The sequence below is a fragment of the Rhea pennata genome, chromosome 12, assembly GCF_028389875.1.
Source record: "Rhea pennata isolate bPtePen1 chromosome 12, bPtePen1.pri, whole genome shotgun sequence".
Lineage (NCBI taxonomy): Eukaryota > Metazoa > Chordata > Aves > Rheiformes > Rheidae > Rhea > Rhea pennata.
In genome coordinates this window covers 21747656-21769135 of record NC_084674.1, presented here as the reverse complement: position 1 = coordinate 21769135, position 21480 = coordinate 21747656, and the positions used below count along the sequence as shown (strand labels likewise).

General features: G+C 46.1%; 1 protein-coding gene across 1 annotated transcript in view; it reads left to right on the top strand.

The window, feature by feature from the left end:
* NT5DC2 (5'-nucleotidase domain containing 2) overlaps nt 1-18773 on the top strand; it is a 31057-nt gene extending 12284 nt beyond the window's left edge. The window contains exons 5-14 of the mRNA XM_062585126.1: nt 973-1066; nt 5142-5270; nt 8542-8602; nt 9280-9382; nt 9868-9969; nt 12588-12669; nt 16597-16683; nt 17248-17388; nt 17636-17700; nt 18407-18773. Coding sequence (XP_062441110.1) covers nt 973-1066; nt 5142-5270; nt 8542-8602; nt 9280-9382; nt 9868-9969; nt 12588-12669; nt 16597-16683; nt 17248-17388; nt 17636-17700; nt 18407-18668 — 1126 coding nt within the window. The 3' untranslated portion in view covers nt 18669-18773. The remainder of the gene's footprint in view (nt 1-972; nt 1067-5141; nt 5271-8541; nt 8603-9279; nt 9383-9867; nt 9970-12587; nt 12670-16596; nt 16684-17247; nt 17389-17635; nt 17701-18406) is intronic.
* Nucleotides 18774-21480: the final 2707 nt, after the last annotated feature.

Here is a 21480-nt window from a genome sequence, read left to right as displayed (position 1 = left end):
CCTTTGCTGTTAAGCTTCAGTTACAGAAAACATCCTAAGAATATTAAAAAGGGAGTTTCATAATCTGAAGGAATTGACTTCTTTGAGTGCTGTTTTTTATGATTCTCTGGTCCTACCACGTATTTCAGTGCAGCTTCATAAAGAGATTATTAGGGAAAACTCATTTAAACCTTTTTTTCCTAAAGTTACATTTTTAAGTGTCCTTCCTGAAGTGTCCTTTTCCTAAAGTGTCCTTTGCTTTCGAGCAAAACTTAGGTAACTTTTAACTTCTCAGTACCTTGATAGAATATAAGTAAGGAGAAAGGGAAAGTTGCTGACTGGTTGAGTAAACAGTTTGCTACATCCAAAAATTGTGCAAGAGGAAAACTGGCAGCTGTCAGAAAACCTAGTGTTCGTGAATGGTATAGCTTGTAGCCATATCATAATTACAGTGTTTTGGATGAAAGAGTGATCTATGTGGAATGATCTGCTAGCAAAGGATTTTTCTTAGGAGAACTGAATAGGAAGGAAAAAACAATTTGTTCATGTATGAAGAATCTTGAGAAAAATTAGGAAGCTCTTTTCCTACATCTTTGGATTTAATAGTAATGTAACTTGTAGAAACAACCTTTCCAAAACTGTAGTTACCCAGTGCTACCAGAATCAGATCATGATTCTGCCTATTTGAGGGGCAGTCCCCTTGAGAGACTGACAGCATGCAGAGGGAAACCTCTGTACTGAACTCTGTGCGGGAATGGAGAAAAAGCTCCTCAATTAACTTGAAGGAACAAACAAGGTATCTGAAAAATGTCTCAGAGAAGATTTTATGTGAACCTTTAGAATGACAGAGCTGAGTCAAACTCTCTTGCACTCTCTCTTGTGCCAGAAGTATCTGAATTTTAGAAAGGATCCTGTTCATCCCATCTGCTCTTTCTCCACAGTTGGTAGCTCTGTGGGGTCTAGTGATTATTGACATACTATTTTTGTGTTTAGAGGGCTTAAACCAGTGCCTGATGAAGAGGTAATTGAACTGTACGGTGGTACACAGCACATCCCCCTGTACCAGATGAGTGACTTCTATGGCAAGGTAAGCCCTTCAATGCTGTGATGCAGCGTCTCTTTTTCCAGCTAGGAAAACAAAGTGAATTGTATGAGCGTGTAAATGACTTCCCTTGACTCAGAAAGGCATAGTACCTAGCGAACTGCAATCTGTGTTTTGTTCTAGTGAGAATTTGCCCCAGAGGTTATTTAGTAGTTTAGCATGTGAAAGCGCTATCCTATGGGTGAAGCATTCCTAAACGACAGGGCTGTTGGCCTAGAGCTGAGCAGCTGGACAGCTTGCAGCTCTGGTGTCTGCAGGGAGAGGTGTGTGTGTGTGTGCTTTTCCTTTATGAAAATGATCTCCCCCACAGTCCTCACTGTTTGTAGGGTTGGCATCCATGAATACTTTTTTGAGGCAGGAAAGTAACTGTCACGGTAAAGGGCTGGAGGAGATGTAGAAGTCATTTGGTTGCCTGGACTGAGGAGGTTCAGGATTTTTCTTCCTCAAGTGCTTAGTGTGGTGTTGTGGGCAAGCAGGGATTCACATCACTTCCCCCCTGGACTTGCTTTGTTTCTAGTCCTTTGTAAGTTTAGTTGCCTTAAAAGAAGCTGGAATGGAAGGAAAAGGGCAGGTTTCCTCTGCTGCTACTCTTTGAGCGGACAGTGTGAAGTCCCCAAAAAGGTCACACTCTGAATTCTGTATTTTTCTTGGGAACAATTAATCTGACCAATTGCCTTCTGGGTACATAAATACACTGTTTATAGATCAGTGTTGTTTGAAGTTTGGGATATTTCTGTTTAGAATTTGATGTCTGTGTGTAAACTGCACTTGATTGGTCCCTGCTGCACAACTCTTCTTACTCCTAGCAAATGTGGGATAACGTAACCTTTCTTTTTTAACAAATGTAAGCATGAAATCTGCTCTGATTTGTGGCCTGTTGTAGGAGCAGAGGCTCGTGCTAAGGTGCCTTTCTGTGCTTATTTTTGGATGTTATAGCAATTACCTCAGGTGTTTTCTTCTGACTTGTAGTTAGTACCTGACAGAGTCATATAAGACTTTGTCAAATGGTTTATATTGGCCTGGTTTTGTTGGAGCAGATGGTGAAAGAGCCAATGGACACTTGCGGTTGAGTGGGATTATCATCTGGAAAATACCCTGCCCTAACTCATGTTCCATAGCCTACTGAGTCGAGCATTTCTTTGCATCCTTATTTAGTGTACTCTCCCTGTGCGAGGACGGGAGGGAGTTTTGTCATGCTTCAGGGGGCCAATTTGGCACTGCAGGTTTCAGGTTTAAAAGTAGTTGTAGAAGGAAAATGGAAGAAAACTGTATTTCAACAGCCTTTTGTGTGCAAGTTGTCTGTTCTCTAGAGAACCGTATTATGAATAGGTCACTTTATAGAGCAAAATAGTACCTACTGAAGTCTATCCACTTCCTTCCTGGATTTGATATCTTTACTCGGTTATTTCAAAATAACCTTGGGTATTGAAAAATGTCACAACATTTGGCCATGGAAGTAAGGATAGCAGTTTATCCTTTGAGAGGGAGTCTGTCTCCGTAAAGACACAATGAAGCCCATGAGCAAACAGGCGGTTCCCGAAGAGAAGGGGGAAGTGTACATCCCCAGACGTCAGGATCCAGCAGTGCCTGCTCGGTCTGTGCCACTGACGCGTGGTGGGAAAGCATCGAAGTTCGGGTGGTTCTTGGTGTGAGCAGTTGCAGTGCAGTCGCTGTGGTGAGGCTTTATTAAGGATCTTTGACCCTTCCCTTGCTAGTCTGAGTGCTGCCTGTGTGTGGGCAGCAGGAGGATCTGCCAAGCCAGTGGTTTCAGGCACCATGGCACAAAACAAGTAGGACTGATGTAGTCAAAGAGTGTAAATATTCTCCCCTAAGGCTTTTCTTGATCCTTTGTTGGCAGGAATGTGTGGACAGCTACTGACATCGAAACACCTGCAGCATGTAGGCGCAGATCTTGCCTAGGATTAGACAATACAGCTAGTGCTTCATCTGCTGGTGTGATTAGTACTGGCCTGTAGTGAAGATGGATAATTTGTGGGTGTTGTGGAAAAACTGTATGAGGCATTCTTTTTAAATTTATGGGTCTGGTTTTCATTGTGATTTGTGCTGATCTGTCTGCTGTAGGGAAGTTGAGGCTGATAATGGGAGGGGGAGAAGCCAGACTTGCCTTGTAGGATGATAGCACAATAATGAAATCAGAGTCTTAACAAACTAGGGGGTAAGTCTTTGCTGTAAGCATCTAACACCTGGCTGTCTTCTCTGCACTTACTGTCTTGAAAGGTGGGAACAGGTCACTGCTCTGCTCTACTAAATCCTATACCTTGTGATTTCAATAGAAACTGCCTTTCTGTGTGCCCCGCTTGCTCCTTTCCCAGAGTCCCTGAACAGGGATGGGGAAAAAACAGTTGGCTGTTTTCTGGAAGTTTTGCACTTTCTGTTGAAAGAAGCATTCCCCCTACCAGTCGTACATCAAAGTAGACAGGAATCTGTTGAAAGGATTTATCAAATATTGCTAAGCAGCCCACCATGGCCCAAACCAGTGGGTGTGCTTTGTATTCTCTTCTGCTGTAAGTCAAGCTGTCCTGTGCGGGATTGATGTAAACTGTATAATCCTCAGGAGAGCAACATCCCTTCTGACAGCATTTTTTGGTGACAGACTGCAGGCAAAATGTTGTTTGTTACTTCTTTGCCTTTTTACATCTTCTTTCTTACCCAAATTTGTGTTGTCCCAGTATTATGTTCGAGTACTACTGCACAAAGAAGGCTAGTCTCTTGTTCTATCCTTGCAAGACCAACTAAATGGGCGATGTTACTGTTGTTACATCCTGATGCAGCAGCTGCGAATATTTGGCATTAGGCAGCATGTGCCCGCTGTCAGCTCAACCATGTGTACCTTCTGTGATTTCTTGGATGCTGCCTTCATGTTTGTTTTTCATGTAGCTATAATAAATGCCTTCTAATATGCCAGTATTATCCTGGGGAGTTGTGACTTTGTCAAAGTCAGTCATGAATTGCCAAGGTTTAGCTCAAAGCTCAAGTGCACAGGCATGACTTGACTGGGTTTGCTTCCTGTAATGGGGTACTTTGAGAGGCCTGAGTATTTCCCAAATTGCTTTTCATGTACCAGGTTTAAATAACTTCCCTTGGCTGATCTGGCACTTGAATGATGAAGGATAAAATGATTGATTTCAGCTTCAGTTCTCCAGCAAGACTCACCACAGTCCTGTAGACAGGTAGTACCTACTGAATAAACAAGTTTTTTTTTATTGGATGGGCAGTCTGGAGCCAAATTTGGCTGAGGATATCCTGAAAGATTTGTGATTGATAGGCAATGAAACTAGAAATGGATGGAGAGCTGCAGCCTTGCCTAATGCAAGGTGAGTTATTACTTGATCAGAGTTTAAATTCTCCATTTCCACTTGATTGCTAGCTAGTTCTAAAGTAGGCTGAAGTCCACACACACACGCGCACACACACGCGTGTGAACTTTCTTACTCGCTCTCTGTTTCTTCTTTTTTGGCATGTGACCACTCAGTGTTTTTCCATAGCGGCCCAGCGTCGGGCAGATTGCTGTTGGTAAACTGCTTGTTGAAGTGATTCTTGCATTACTCTGAAACCTCACTGGAACATGGTTAGGGCAGCTTTGATGTCAGTGCCTCTAAAATCACAGCCTTGTCTGGATGAGCAATGAGGCATCTCCAGCAAGGGATTATGGCTACGTCTGTAGTGGAGCATTGCCTTTTGGCACCCTATAGTAATGGCAGGAGGCTGAGTGGGAAGCAAAAGACGTGGAGCTGGAGTAAAAGTTAGTGTTCTGGGACTGACTCTGCTTCTTCCATCCCTGCCGTATGGTGTTAATAATACTGGATTTGTTTAATGATTTCTGTGAAGGAGAAGCCTCTCTCTTATCAAGAAGTATTAATGCATTAGGTTAGTACTTTGGCAGAGAAGAGAGGGCCACCTGCTGAGTGGCAGGGGTTTCCCACATCAGCCTTGTTCTTTTTGTTAGCCTGGAATGACTTCCCAACAGTCGTGAGTGATGTGGGTTTGTTGTTGTATAGCATTTTTGTTTAATGCATCTTCTTCATTTTTTGCTTTCCAGGGTCCTTCACTTAAGCAATTTATGGACATTTTTTCTCTTCCTGAAATGACGCTGCTCTCTTCAGTCATTGATTACTTCATAACTCACGGCATTGAGTTTGACCAGGTCCATCTTTACAAGGATATATCTGTGAGTAAAATGTCAACTGCCCAGTAGCTCACATCAAATTTGTGAGCTCTTCAACTTGTTAGCACAGGTGAGCTCTGTAGTACTTCAACCTAAGGTGCTGTTCGTGAGTAGTTTAATATGATAACTGTTGTCTCTTTTGATTAGGGCATTATCAGGGAATATTCAAAGCTGTGTTTTCAGGGCGTATTGGGTCTCTGTCTACACTGCAAAGTTGGTGTTTGCTCTACGTATCTCTTGCAGGCCAGTTAGCTCAAAGATCCTTCCCCAGCAAGCATGTCACAAAGCTTGTGTAAACGTTTTCCAGTTCTGTAGACTTCCAAGCACTATGTTTTCCTGCAGGACCATGCATTGACCATGAACCAAGCAGTTTGCTTTCTACAGCGAGTGTAGTGAAGTACTTCCCCTTGCCTACTCTGGGAATTCACTCCTTTCCTTTGTGTTTGGAAAGCAGTCTGGTCCTGTTGGGATGTTTTCCTGTGCATGACTGTGGTTTTCAAAAGGCAGTTATTCCAAGACTAATTGTGCCCTCCAGCCTCCAGGTGTTGAAAGAGTGGTATTGGATTATCAACACTGTTGGGGGTGCTGTTTTATTTCTCAATGTTATAGGCAAGAAGGAAGTACTCAAGATTGCCATCCTGGATGTATTAACGGATGATATATCTTTCCTGGTAGCAAAAGCAAACGACAGCCCTTTCTGTATGGAAAGGGGGTTTTGATATGTACCTTATGGGAATTCAGTGGTCATCCTCTGGTAGTGACCTGTACATATGCAGTCAATCGTCTTGTGACAGAAATGTTGTTACATGTATGCTGCCTTTTTGGTGATAAGGATTCACCCTGTCAGCTTTGCCACAGCCAAGGATTAGAGCTTAGGTTTTGGCCTTCTGTTAGTGCTTGATAAGAGTGTACCAGCTGATTTTCCCTTGGGGGCAGGGGAAAATGGGAAGAGGAGATACAGCTGACTTCAGAGGTCTTGTGTCAAGAGTGTTTCCTCACCTTTCTTTTGAGATCAAAATGGTCTTGATCCTAGATGAAATCTTGAGAGCAGAGGGGTGTTTGCTATTGCCTAGTGTGTACCTCAGTACAGAGCAAACGGTATACTCAAGACCTCAGTCTCCTAAGTGCTAATCCTGGCATTTCTCTTTGCATCCTTTGCTGAGGAATGTAGTTATTCCTGAGGAGTGACTGAGGTAGGCAGAGAAATGAGGTGTGACGGAAAATCCATGCCAATGCTTGAAATCCGTATTGGAGCAGTGGCAGGAGACTGTCCTACACTTTTATCAGAATAGTTCTTGCTTTTTCTGTACAATGAGGATAATGATCATTTTTGCAAACTCATCCCTTTGCAGTGCTCGATAGAGCTATGCCTTCTCAGAATAGCAATGCAAGTGCAGAGAAATGGTTTGTGGACATGAGCACAGATATCCTTCTGTGCCTACACAGACAGGTTTCCCAAGAGGACTCGTGTATGCCAAACTGTTATTACAACACAGACTCCCAGTGGGTAAGTCATGGCTATACTCGATACTGTCTGACACTGTCAGTGGTAATCCTGATTGCTATGTGTTTGAGAGCAGCCTGAGTGTTAGTGACGCGGCACTGAGTCAAAAGCGCGGGCCCTGAGGCAGTGGTGAAGGTTTGAAGCGGACATGTAAACTGTGTCATCCTGTTGCACCAGTTTGGCTGCTTCATATTTGACAGCAAGCACATGCAGTTTACCATGCCTTCCTTCGGGGAAGTTTTTGAGCCCTGTTTGGAGCTCCCTAGGCTATCAAGATTTCGCCTGCAGGAAAGTTAGTTTTCCCCCATTTTCTTTTTTTGTTTGGGGATTTTTTTATTTTTGTTTTTGTGGAGTATTTTGGTTTTTTATTTAGGGAAGGAGCAGACCGGAATCTCTTTCTGTGCTGCAAAGGTAATTTTGACAGAAATCAAAAACATTGCTTGCTTTTAGTGCCAGGGCTGGTCAAAATTAAGTTGTTTTCTTGCTAGTGCTTTTGCTTTTTGTTTGGTAACTTAGCCCAATACAGTAGTCTCTCAGTAAATGAGCTGTGACCTCTGCCTGTTCATCATCCACCAAATGGTGGAAACAGACTCCTAAAACTCTGTTTGTTTTGAAAAGGTCCCTCCTCCATCTTTGTCTCCCATCTAAGCTGTAAATGCTTTTCTCTCAGTTTGGAAGGAAACGATTTTGAGATGATCATGATTTTTTCACCACAGCTATCACCACTGCAGTGAGACTAGGTTACTGTGTTGCACTGGGTGCAAATATAACTGTATGTTGTATGCAATCTCTGGAGCAATGTGAGTGGTGAATGTGTGAGTCTTCTCTGAAAAGGTGACTTTTGAAGGAGTGCACGTAATGTAAAAGTGATTTAATCCTGAGGAAAGGCAGCCATTTGTTCTTCTGTCTAAACTGTCATGGGTGAAAATGGTACCCCTAAAGCATATGTACATACTACAAAACATGTTTCTGTTCTGGAAATGGGTTTCTGTATCTGGCATATCATCTCTTTCGATGGAAACTTGTGAAGAATCCTAGCTGGAGATCTCCAAAAGAGTTTTGGATCTTTGCCTCTTGGATGGAAGACAGAGGATGCTGGATGCCCTTGACAATAATCGGTTTTATTTTGCCTCCTGCTTGAAAAGCGGGCCGTGTTGTTTTCGCAGATAAGCCCGCCAGCACTCCTAATGGAACCTTCTGTTCTGTCCATGTCCATTAGCTATCTCAGGGCCTGCTGTTGCAGCCTGTCTTGGCTAGTGGGAGCTGTAGTGGAATCACAGATGCTCACCTCTCTGCTGCCTTTCACCTCAGCCACACTCCCATTTTCTGAGTCACATTTAGTAGAGCTTCCCCAAGCCTAGAGAGGAAGAAAAGCCAGACAGAAATGTCTGGACCACCAAGGTTTTATGGCAGTAACCAGTTTTGGAATTACACTGTCTTGATTACTGTGACAGCAATGTGTTAACATATCCTGGTTTCCAGGAGTGGGACAGAAATTATTCTTGCTTGGCTAGATTTTGAGGTTTTTTCCTCCCCTTTTACTGCATCAGCTAAGCTAATATAGCCACTGCATTCTTTTTTTTGGCATGGTGGTGAGCCTCATTCTACAAGGTCCTCTGCTTGGTGTTAATGTAGCTTTTCTTCATTCAGCAAGAAGAGGGGATGTGTCGTTACTGTATGTTCCTCAGTGGTTGCAGTAGGCTTGTGTGCTGGGAAGCAGGAATGCTATATGTCAAACTGAAACTTTATTTTTTCCTTCCTTTTCTTCAGGATGCTATTAAAGATGTGCATGTGAAAGGAGTGATGTACAAATGGATTGAAAAAGATCTGGGTGAGTTAAGTGGAGCTCTGGTCCCGAATCCATTTTTATGTCTTGCTGTGCTACATAAGATAGCTATGTAGGTTCTGCACTCAGTCACAGGAGTCAGGTAGACAAAGAAATTAATGAGATACTGGGTCATGTCATGCCTAAAGATAGCTAAGAGGTAGAGTGGCGTTTGGAACCAAATGATACCTAGGTTCTGGTGGAAGATCTTTTTTAATGGAGGAAACAGTTACCTCATTGCTTGTGTTTCTTTTTCCTTCTGCCTGCAAGTGAGAGGTGATGGTCTGTCTTGGCATAATGTGAAGATGCAAAGACATCATCTGGGAAGGTTTCCTGGTCATTGAGAGAAGCGAGAGCTCCTAGTAGCAGTAGAGCCTTGAGTGACTGTGCCTGTCCACTGTGACATTTGGGTATCAACCTCTTTCTTGTCAGCCTTTTTCAGTTACTTAGTCTTTCTCTTCCCTTTAGATGAGTTGATTAGGATGAGGAAGGCTATTTTGTCACAACGATGGTTCACTACCAGTCTGCCTGAAGTGGACTGATGGGAATGGCGTGTAGCTGAGCCTCAAGGCTTTTGCACTGCTGTTACATAGATGCTTAGGTTTGGTTTGGGTTTAACGAAATGTGATCATGACCTACGCCAAAATTTCTTGATCAGTGATGTCTGTTTTATTCCAATACAGAAAAGTATATTCTGCATGGGGATGAAATCTATGCTGTCCTAAACCGATTGGTGAACCACAACAAGAAACTCTTCCTCATTACAAACAGTCCTTTTAGCTTTGTGTGAGTATTGTTATTGTGCATTGATGGGTCACCACGGCACAACAAGTGCATTGCAGTGCAGTCTCTCACATGAGCATTTGAAAGTTGTATACTGGAAGTTCCTGTGGCGGTAATGATGAGACTGCTTTTTGGGAGTTGGTTGTGGTGAATCGTGAGCCCCACAGCTCTCTTTACACCAATGACTCTGGCTGTTTGAGGAAGCTATGAGGCTGTGGCTGGCCACAATATTACTGAGCCACCACTTCATATTACCTCCAGTAGCTTGTGCTGTGTCACAGAAGTACAGGCTTTTCTGGGCTTCCCATGGTAGCAGGAGAAAGGGAGGGACAGCTTGAAATGGTCAGAGTACCACAGCAATCCTCTACACAATCAGTCAGCGTTGGAAGAATTGTTTTAGGGCTGACTGTGGTAAAGATGCAGTGATAGGTCAAGTACATCGAAAAAGATTGCTGGATGTGTTAACTTTTCTGTTTTTTTGCCTGTAGGGACAAAGGAATGAAACACATGGTTGGCAAGAACTGGCGGGATTTATTTGACATGGTCATTGTACAAGCTGACAAGCCCAACTTCTTTACTGATCGGCGGAAGTATGTGTCCCAAGATGATGATACCCTACTGCATATGGGCCTGAGGTTTTAGGCCCTTTCTCTGGATTAAACAGTTCCTTTTACCTTTCAGAAAAGTAGTATTTTTCTAAGCATAATCTAGCTCCACAGCGCATCCAGCTCTGTCAAGGGTACTCTCTGAGGAGATATCTTGGCCAAGACAAACCTACCAGGCTAGGAATAACATGGGCAGTGCCAAGCAGAAATTATGTTTCTAAAATTGGCCATCTCTAGTCTCAACTGTTTTGTCATGGCCTGGGATTAACTTTGATTTTCAGAGGTATTAATTATGTGCTTAAATCTTTAGAAGGAAAATGGAAAAGACCAGAGAAGCGGAATGGTATGTATGAGAGCTGACTGTTTCTTGGCACTAGGTCTGGAGAGCGTGCCAGAATCTTTCCTTTTCCTGTTACCCACAGAAAATAACTGGTTTATTTTAGTTACTGTACATATGCTGTCTTGTAATTAGCAGCTTTGGAAGCCTTTGTACATAATGACTGAGTTTTGTGGTAAGTAGGAGCCGCCAAGAGACTAGCTCATAGGCAAACTGTTGTCTTTGCTTTGTTCTTTGGATTATTGGCTTTGGGGATTTGTGTCTGCTTTGTTACCTCTATTCATGACTGACCAGGAATTATTGTATTCTGTCCTTCTTTGTGTATTTTCTTCCCCCACCTTCAAGGCCACTAGCATAATTAGGAATAAGGCTATGAAATGGCTTATTCTATCTGTGCTGACTGTTGGAAAAGAAACACCCGCTCAGTTCTAGGCATTAGTAATGCAATTGCTCCATTCCTAAGATTGGCCTATGTACGTTGTATGAGACGCACTTAAGTGCCGGTGGTCCTGAACTTCGGAGAGCCCTTGCATCTATGGCCTAGCAGTATTTCAGAACATCGTTACGTAGGGAAGGCCAGATAATATTGGTTATAATGCTCTGGATTTTCTCAGAAAGCGAAGGCAAAGCAGAACACAGTTATGCTATGAGTGCAGTTTGTCTGACTGTTTGTTTGTTATCTGAGCTGTTGTGGAAACTGTCACATATCTGTGTTCACTGACTAGGAGAAGGTGTTTTGCTCTGACATGATTGTAGATGTTAGTCACCAAAGTTGAAGGGGAGAAAAATCAGATATCATTTTGTGCTCTGAGGACAGTTGCTATTTTGTGACTGAAATTTGACAGGAGCATCATAGAAGGGATAGGTAGCCAGCATATGTAATATGACTCTACTATTGCAGATAAAAATATATTGAAGCCACTTCTGGAAAATGTAGAGTTCTGTAAGGGACTAGTTTACCAGCCATTTTCTGCACGATAATCCTGTTGTCCATGCCACAGGGAAGTGGTTTTCCTCACCGAATGGCTTCAACTGCTATCTCAGGTGTTTATTTCCCTCTTACCACCTGCAGTGATGCAGTGGTAATGGAGTTTCATTTCAGCCTGGAAAATGTCAAGAAGAAGAAACCGAGCTTTACTGATCTTGTGGGAACCTCAAGTCTGAGAAGTGGGCTTGGTGCAAAGCAGGGAGAAAGGATGCACTGCCTGTTACAGGGAGCCTTTTGGCTTGTTCTGAAAACTGAGTAAATGTGTGTAGTGTCCCGTGAAGGTCCATTTGAACCTGGTAAAGGTTTTCTGCATGGGATGTGAGGGGAAGTGTCTTCCAAACGTGGCCTGGAGCTATGATGCACCAACCCTGCAGGAGATAAAACTTTATGGCTGCCTGGTACCTAAGGTCCACTCATGTAATGAACCAGTGGAATGACAGGGCACATAGATCCAAGGTGAGGGGCAAACCTTTTGATGGTGAGATGTAGTGAACTGTGGAGTGCTTTTTCTGAGGGAAAATGCAGGTGTGCATTGGAGACCACTCATAATTTAAGAGGTCTCTTGCATAGACTGGTAGACTGTAGAGCTGGTGGGGAAGGCAGAGTTCCCTCTGTCCTATGGCAGCTCAGGATTCTGCAGTATTTCTCCTGGATGAGACCGTCCACTGCCTGCTGCAGGAACAGCTTTTGGTCTTGGAGCTCACAGCTTGGACCTCCTGCCCCACGAGGAAGCAATGGTCCCATCTAGCATAAACCTCTATGGGGATCAGAAATCTTAAGCCTCATTTTTTCTTCTGTCCAAGTGGAAGGTAACAAGGCAAGCCCTCAAGAACAACAGGAGTCAGCTGCCAAGATCATCATGGAGACTGTTCTCCATCTGCTCCATAGGCTGCTCTATTCTACTAAGACATTCCACAACCTGTAGCGCTGGGCAGAAGCCAGACTGAAATGGGACGGAAAGCGTTTCACAGCAAAACCTTCTTCGCCACAGCATTTTCAGAGGGAGTCTTTTTTTTTTTTTTTTTTTTTAACCTGCTATCTGAAAAGCAAGAAAAGTTGTTACAGATATTGTTGTGAAATAGTCAGTGAAAACATACTGAAAATATTTTTTCCTCTCTCTGACTTTCCCTGAGAAAAGAGTGCAGAAGTCACTTCTCACATAATGCTTTTATTATGAGTTGTTACATAGGTGAACAAGTTTTCTGATTTGAGGGTTATAGCTGCTGTAATGATTGCCAAAAATCAAAAGAAGTTGACATCACCCCCTTTTTTTTCCAGACCTTTTCGAAAACTGGATGATAAAGGCTCACTGCAGTGGGACAAAATAAGCCAGCTGGAGAAAGGAAAGATCTACAAAGAGGTAAAGTGAAAATGACCTAGGTGCATAAGGTATATGAAGCAAGAGTCTGAAATGGTGTGTACTTGTAAGATGCATGTTTTGGGAGTCATTGGAAAAGCCTGGAGATAACAGAAAAACAGGAAAATCAGACTGAGGGAACAGTCTGCAGACTGTTTTTTTTTCTGCAGATCACTTGTAGATGTTTGACACTGATGTGTGAAAATTGAAAAACAGAAATCACTGAAAAGAGTGCTTGTGCTGGCCAGTGGGAACAGGAGGTGCCCTCTGCTCGTGGGCAGAAAGTTCATGCTGGCCCAGTGTGATATTATCCCCACAAATATTTTCAGTTTGTCTCTTGGCATTGCTTGGTGGAGCAATAAACTTGGGATTTGTGTGTCTCTGGAAAGTCCTTAAGCTTCTGCTGGGATGTCAGCATTAGGATATCAGGATATCTTTTTGTATATCAGAAAGCCCTGCCAGGGGCTGTGTTGGCTGTCAGCATGTGATGAACTCACCTCCAAGAACAGTCAGATACATCTCAGGCTGGATGTAGAAAAGGCTGCTCTCCTAGAAATCACAGCTTATTACAATCACAGGAGGCAGAGCTGGAATGAGGTATGACAGCTGCCTGGTAGGGAAACCTTTTGTCTGCAGCTCTGAAATGGTTTCCTGTGCAGCCTCATGTGTGGGTGAAGCTGCAGAAAGGTGTGTAGCTGGAGTGATGAATTCCTCCCATCTCAGTTGGGTTTGGCATTAGGGTTGGAGGGTTCTTCGGGTAGGGGCAAGAGGGGAAAGGGCAGGGCGAGGTAGCCTGTGGTGTTGGGTGCTTGCCTTTTTGCCCCAAAAGACCTTTGCAGAGCTGTCTCAGTGAGGCCAGGCTTTTTCCTGCTGCTGCCCTTTGTGTGTGAGAAGCAGCAGCCAGGGAACATCCTCCACGTGTGGAGCAGGGATCAGGCCCAGTGTACCCCATTTGCTCAAGTGTACAGTCAGCTAGAGACCTAAGGAGCTGTATGGCCCAGTATGGCCAATAGCTGCACATTTCCCTTAGCTCTCCGGACATCCCAGACCTGAAACCTTTGTCTTGGACTGGCTGCCAGAGCTGTGCTCATTGAGGGTAAGAAGGCAGGCCCCTCTGAAACGTGATGGGTGTGCAAAGGTCTTTCTTTGACACCTCACTCCAAACCATCCTCTGTAAGGAAGGGAGAAGGGGCAGGGCTTTGTGCTCCATGCTCTTGAGTAGTTGCCTTGACCTCTTTTCACTGTCCCTTTCTATAAAGATGGAGGTTTTTGTACAGGAAAAGATTGTTGGTAGCACGATTTTAGTTTCTTAGAAAGAAATGGTCTTCGTAAGCTAGGAGAGGTTTTGTGCTGGAGTGGCTTGTGGAGGAAGGAATGAAGAAATAAAGGTAATCAAATAGGATAAAAAGCCTCTCATCCCTTCCTGAAAGTGAAGCATGTCCGAAGGATGGGCTGTTATTCTGGGAGCTTGCTGCTTCAGGGTGTTCCTCTTACAGCTGGTCTGTCTGCTGAGTACATGTGCCTCTTGCTTTAGGACGGTTTGTTCTTGGTTATGTGAGCTGTGGGATCCCATGGGAGGAAATTGTTAGTGAGGTCACGGTCAAATAGCTGGGACCTGACCTGCAGTAGAACAGTAGGTCATGTCCTTGAGTAGCACTGCTGGGAAGCCTCTGACCTGTCCAGTGGGTCAGTCAAAGCACTTTATTCATGTCCCACCCTGTGCCAATGGCTAGAAGCTGGGAAACATGCGAGCAGAGCTCAAACAAAGCATCCCTGCCATGGGCAAACTTTACCCAGGGGTTACCAGTTCCGCTGGGGAAGAAGGTGCACCTCAGCCATTGAGTTTAATAGTATGGTGCTGAATTAAATCTTGTTCTTGGCCACCTGCGTCTTGTTGCTCAATCAAACTATGCTGCACTTGGGAAGGGGAAAGACGAGGGAAGGAAAAGGGATGGATGGGATTTTGAGATCCTCTCCAGTTCTTCCTCGTGATCATGTTCCTTCAACTGCATCAAGGCTTTTGCCCAACTGGTTTGTGGGATGTGACAGAGGGTGTATCCTGGTCATAGTCCACCATCTCTTCAGCATTCATAGTCTTGGAGTGCCACATTATGCTTCTTTCTGGCACGCTTTAGAGGCAGTAGACCTTGTGCTAGCTTTGTTGCTACAGGGTCCAGAGCTGACTCATTTCTCTCTCCTGAAGCATAGCTGTTTATCAGTTGTGCTGTGGGTATCCCATATGCATGGGACCTCAGGGATCAGTGTTTTGCACTGAAGACTGGGAAGTTAAGTGATGGTCCTCTAATCTGGAGTGTTTTCTCCCTGCTTCCCGACAGACATAGTGTTTTCTGTGTGTGGCGTGTGTGTACTTCCCTTCCTTCCTAACCTGTGATCTCAGAGGAGAAGATGCAGAAATAGAGATGAAAGGGAGAGCTGGTTCCAGGAGCTCATATAGCAGATCTGAGGCCCAGCTGAGGTCCAAGCATGGGTTTCCTGATCAGCAAGCCCACTGCTGTTCGAGATGACCCAAGTACAGCAAGGGAAGCATCCTCTTCCCAGTGCTGTGGTCCGTTTCCCTGTTCTGCTGGCAGCTTCTTGAGCAACCCTCAAGTGAGCAGCAGCAGTGCTGCTTTCACTGTGTCCTAGATAGGCAAAACCTTGCCTGGCCCTGTGTTTTTGTGCTGTTAAGAAGTCTGTGCAGCCTTGGTCCTGTTGCAGAAATGGGCGGCCCTGCGTCCTGGCTCTGGGCATCCTTTGCAATGCATCCGTGTACGTGGTATGTTGGCAGTTGCCAAATGCAGGGCTGCAATTTGTTGTGGGAGCTGGCTTGCACTGTTGGCCAGGCATCTTCCTGGTGTGGCTTTGAAAGGGGCTCAGAGAGGCAGGTCTTATTACAGAGGTTTTGTACCTGACTGCAGGGTTGGTGCTGTTGCTTAGGCATGCTAGATCTTCCCTGGCACGGAAGGAAACTGTGTGCTGGCTGGATAGCTTGTTGTCGAGTGGCTTGCAGGTTTGCATCAATCGCTTGTGCTGGCACTGTCCAGTCCGTTCGTATTGAAAGGGTGTTTTGCTTTCCTAGTGGGTCTTGTTTCCATCATGACTCATGTGGAAAATTTGTGTGGAGGGTGAAAGGGGGGTTCCTGAAGACTCCTTTGTATGCAGATGGATGTTTGGAAAGCCTTGCAAGCTGCTATTTTGCTGTGCTAATTTAGCTAGGTGCTTTGGGGTTTGGTTTGTTTTACTTGTGAATCTGCCCAAGCCTCCTGGTTTTTTGGCTTGGTTGAGCAATTCCTGGGAATAAGTGAGTATTCGTAATCTTTTGGGTTGGAATGGTAATCAGTGATGTTAGAGCAGTCTTAAGTGTCCTTGAGTGGGAAAACCTTGCATGATGGTGCTCACCTTGTCCGTGATGCATCCTATGAGGTGAAAACATTGTCATCTAGTCCAGAAGCTTCACCCGGGTTTTTTTCTGTCAATTGCTTAGGCTTTTCTGATCGAGATATCTTTCATTTTTGGGCTCTAAACTGTCTTCTTTTGGTGTCCTTTTTAATTCATATAATTCTCCCTTGACTTGCTATGCTGTAGAATACAGAACTCCTTCCCCATTACTTGCTTATTGGGATAACAAGAGTTTTTCCCCTTCTTTTTTGTTTGTGTAGACTCTGCATGTCTGAGGAAGGCTGTGGCATGTACAGGGGAGTTGTCACATGGGAAGAAAGTGGGGAAGGATTAAAAACATGTAGTTTTGAATGGTGGGGGGATGAGCAGGTTGACGTCTCATGAGGGTGCGCGTTTGCATGCAGTATGACAGCGTGCTGTGAACTCAGTTGCACTGACAGTGCTGCTGAGGTGGCTGCCTAGTACCGGCCAGTGAGAACAGAGGCATCTGTCCGGTAACCACATTCCTGTCTGTGTTCCCTTTACTTACAGGGTAATCTCTTTGATTTTCTAAGGCTGACTGGTTGGCGTGGATCAAAGGTACTCTATTTTGGCGACCATCTCTACAGTGACCTTGCAGTAAGTAGTAAAGTCTCTGCTCTCAATGCTGCTTCCATGTGATCCCAACAGGGCTTTAAGTCTTGTGCACCATGGTGCATCAGAAGGATTTGGGAGCCTGTGTCCACTCTGAGGATTTTAGGCAGTTACTCATAGAGGATGTATCGTAATAGCGCATGTTGCCAGACACCTGCATCTTTGTCCTGAGACCTGGAAAGCCTGGATCATCCAGAATGTGTGAAGGGAGAGAGCCTTGTGGGAAAAGCTGAAGGGCAGAAGGAGCAGGGTACCAGCAAGGATGGAGGCAAGCTTGTTAGTGGAAGTGCCAAGTGGGAAGAAGCAGTGTGAGATAGTTAGGTGTTGTGGCAGGAGAGCAGTGTGAGGCAGCGCTGTGGTTCTTCTCAGTTGATGCTGAGGAGCAGGTGTAGCCAGGTAAATGTAATGAGCATGACCCAGGATGTGCCATTAGGATGCCTGTCCCCTGGGAATCTGTAATGTGAACAGACCGCTCTTCTAGGAAATGCAGTTGTGTTTGGCTTTGTTTTTATCTTGAACTCTTGGTTGTTTTCTCCCTCTGACCTCTAGGACCTCATGCTGCGTCATGGCTGGAGGACTGGAGCCATAGTCCCTGAACTGGAGACGGAGATTCGTATCATAAACACCGAACAGTACATGCACTCCCTGACCTGGCAGCAGGCTCTGACGGGACTGCTGGAGAGAATGCAGGTAAACAGCACCTGTCTGAGTGGAGCGGGTAATATGTCTTCCCCTTCTGAGCCTGAGATTTGAGCTTGGCCTGGGAATAAGAGCATGTACCATCTTGCTTATGTTCTCAAAGAGCATCTCATTCTCCTCAAATGGATCCGGTGCTATGGGTATGGGGAGGTTGTGAGTGACAGTGGAATTTGGGGGGAGCTAAGGTATGGCTCGCGGGACTGATGAAACACGGTGTGTTCTGCTGTTGTCTTTGCAGATGTATCAGGATGCAGAGTCAAAGCAGGTATTGCTGGAGTGGATGAAGGAGCGTCAGGAGATCAGGTAACTGCATTTTTCTCCTTGCTTGTGAGGTCTCTCAGGGGCTCCCAGGCCTGCACTAGATCTGTCTTGCAATCTGTCTGTTTTGGGGAAAGTGGTACTGCTGCTGTAGGCATGTGGTCCTCGCTGGCACCCCATGTCTGTGGAGGGAAGCAGCAGTGCCATCTCCTGCTGGGGAAGCTGGATGGGTCATGGGTGGGCCAGGGGAGGTGATGTCAGCTTGTGCTGAGAGGGGTTAATAAGCTGTCTGCAGTGTCCTCCTCCAGCAGTACTCTTTGCAAGTGTGCCCCTGACTGTAACATGAATGTTAACGAGGAAAAGTAAAATAATATGGTGGAAACTGTGTTTGTTCATCATGGTCTCACTCTGCAGGGGCTGGCCTGCTTAGCGGCCTGGATGGGAGGGTACCTGGGGTGATCCCTGACTGTGCTTTTGTGAGTGGGCTGGAGATGCACGGAGTGTTTATCTGAGTTGACTCCGTGCGGGGAACAAGGGGGTTTGGGCTGCAGGTACTGAGGCTGCTGTCCTGCTGCCTTAGGATAAGCTGATGAGCATATCTTAGCAGGGAGTCCCCTCGAGAGCCTGCAAGGCCATGGAGTGCCTGGTGCTGTGCAGAAAGATGGCAGAGCCTGAGCGGTGGGTCATATTGAGCAGAAAGTGGGCATAAGGAGCACCTCAAATCAACAGAGTACCAACTCTCTCTTCTCAGGTCGCTGACAAAGAACCTGTTCAACCCCCAGTTCGGAAGCATCTTCCGCACCTTCCACAACCCCACGTACTTCTCTCGACGGCTGGTGCGGTTCTCCGATATCTACATGGCATCCATCAGCTGCCTGCTGAACTATGATGTGAACTTCACCTTCTACCCCCGCCGCACCCCTCTGCAGCACGAGGCTCCTCTCTGGATGGATCAGCTCTGCACAGGCTGCATGAAAACCCCCTTCCTAGAGGAGATGGTGCATATCCGGTGAAGGGCAGGTACTCTGGGAGACGGCATAGTGAGAGTTTGTATGTGGAGTTGGGCTGCTCAGCTAGCAGCACCTCTCCGTCTACCACTAAAGGCTGTTTCACACTTATGTATGTGTGTAGATCGTGTGTTTATTTTTTCCCCTCACTGGCACCACCCCTTTCCTGAGGTGCTTTGCCAAGACAGGCTGGACAGAGGGTGGATGCTCATTTTGGGCTGTGAGGGAGCTGTGAGGAGTCCTTTGTAGAAGTAGGTAAGAAAGATTGAGAGAGCCAGTATTAGTGGCGAGAAGCTGCTACCCTCTGCTCTGTGCCCAGAGAAGTGGCTCAGGAGTCCTGAGTCTCTTGTACTCGGTGAGTGTGACCCAGACTCCTGCATTAGATGTGACAAAAAGTGTGTTACCCCTGACATCTTTGGGAACTATCGTATCAGTGATTCTGCTCGTCTGGACAGTGAGGGGACAGGGCTGCCAACTGGAATTCCTAGTGAAGTGTGTCAGTGAATGCATCATGGGAGACTGAAGTGTCAGCAGTGGTACTACCCGGAAGTGGGAGCAGAGGCCCTAAGTCCCAGCCCATTCCTGGCCATACTTAGCTGTTGGGCTGGTGCCTCTGGTAGGGGACTGTTGAGTTAAAAATGTTCAGGATGTCTAAGTCCCGATGGGATTGGTGTTAGAAAAAAAAAAAGATCCCAAAAATGTGTTTCCAAAAACAGGCTTTCCTATTTTTTGAGTAGGCTTGGTGCTATGCGTTCTCAGTATATTGTGGACTTGGTGGCACATGTTGTTGGTATTTTGAGAAGGGTCTCTGGGATTGTTTGGCAATTGATGGTGCAGTGTGGCATGTTATGACTAGCAGAGGGACATGTTTAGTCTGTTAGGAAAGGTGCAGAGTTGTCAGCGGAGGTGCTGGCTGTTAACACGTTTCTCCGGAGATATGCCCTAAGGTGTAGGGAGTGGCTGGTGAAGATATATTTGGACTGTGAGTGTGAAGTGCTGCTGTTTGTGATGGGTGGTCAGAGAGGGGAGTGGGGTTATGCAAAGCACTGTCACATATCATCAGCTGGATGAGGAAGAGGAAGGAGGTGCTTAGTAGTGATGCCAGAGTATAGGGGATAGTGGTAAGGCAAGTCAGTAGAGGACAGATCATGGAGCGAAGGGTGTCTTCTGCAGGGGCTGTGAAGGGGCCAGAGCTATTTTGGGACATGAGGTGCTGAGAGCAGGCTCTTCATCTTGCTCCAGGGCCATAGTGCTCTTTGCCAAAAACTGCCCTGAGGAGTAGGCAGGACACTGGGGAGGGAATGAAGGGGCAGGTGCATAGAAATTGTTGAGCATTTTTTGCTAGCCTGACTCGGGTGGGCTGCAGGAAACAGGAGCAATAGTCATGCCATAGGAAGGCTGGGTGGCCTGTCCTTGCTCGGATATGTGCAAAATGGGTAGCAGTGGGCTGAGAGGCGTACTGGGGCGGGGGGGGTGGTCTTTGAGGACCACAAACTGGGCCCAAAGGGAGATTGGTAATGCAGATTTGTCATTGGAGCTAGACATGCATAGACGGTCAGAAGAGGTTCAAAGGCAGACCCAATGGGGGGGCAGGCTCTGGAGATGTCACAGTTGGTTGCCTCTCTTCCCCCCTGTCTCGTCCCTTCATTGCTGCACCATTTGCAGGTGGTGAAAGAGTGAGAGGGTCCCTTGATGTGGGAGGTGAAGCCATCTCCATTTGTCAGAGGGTTCTGTCTGTCTCAGGGCTAGTGCTGAGCTCTCTTTCTATAAAGGTCAAGTGAAAGGAGCAGGCCTGGGCTGTGTGTGTGGTACATTTTGGGGAACCTTCCAAGGTGTGCCAGCACTTGGCAGGAGTGTCAGTGTCACTTATTTAAGGGGGTGCTGCCATCTGGGTGTGTGCCTTCACATACCAGGGCTGCTTGTCCAGCTTAGGGCATGAGATGGTGCGGTGTCAGTGGAGTGCTGCTTGTAGCTCTTGGTCATGCTTCAGCTCTCAGAGTGGCAAGGTGGGCTGTGTTCCTCAGCAGCCTTGGTGAGGTGGTGGGAGAAGAGGCAGCAAGGTAAATGGGTGTGAAGGCAAGGGAGGCACATGCCTGTTGAAGGGCAGGGGGGGGAAGAGAGCTGAGTAGGTGCGTGCTTGCTGTGCATATGGAGGGAAGGCCAGGCCTGCCTAGGATGTCAAGAGTAGGGAGACGAGCTGGAGAATGTCCAGGGTGTCCAGGATGGGAAAGGACAAGAACTCTCGCAGGTGGAATGTCATCAGTGGCAGAAGCAAGGGTGGTTGAGGAGACAGCAGGGGTATGTGTTGATCTGCAGGCTCCGGGTTTGGAAAGTGAGGAGACGTGGTAGCACCGTCCTTGTACATAAGAGGCTGTGACAGTTTCGGTGCCTCAGTTTGTAAGAAAGCTTTGCTGAAGGACAAACAGCTTGCCTGTTTGGTTAATGAGTTCTGAGTGGTCAGGTAGGAAAGGGTTGGAGGGGGGAGGGGAGTGAGCGAGCAAGAAAGAGCGAGAGGGAGGGAGGGAGGAAAACAAAGAGTGAGCGAGCAGTGGGCTGTGACAATTGATATGTGGGAACCCGATCAGTGTGGCTAAGCTCCTCACTGAAAAGTGCAGTAATACAGTGTGTAATGCTAGCAATCCTTACTGACACACACACCCACCCACCCACCCACCCACCCCCCGGCATTCCTCCATGGTGGTGTGCCAGGCTGGCCTGTCAGTCTGTCACTTGGGTCTCCCTGCCTCTGCTTCGTGCTATGTGCCAGGCTGTTGCAGACTTTCAGAATGCCTTGCTCTTGACTCAGCTGCCTGAATGA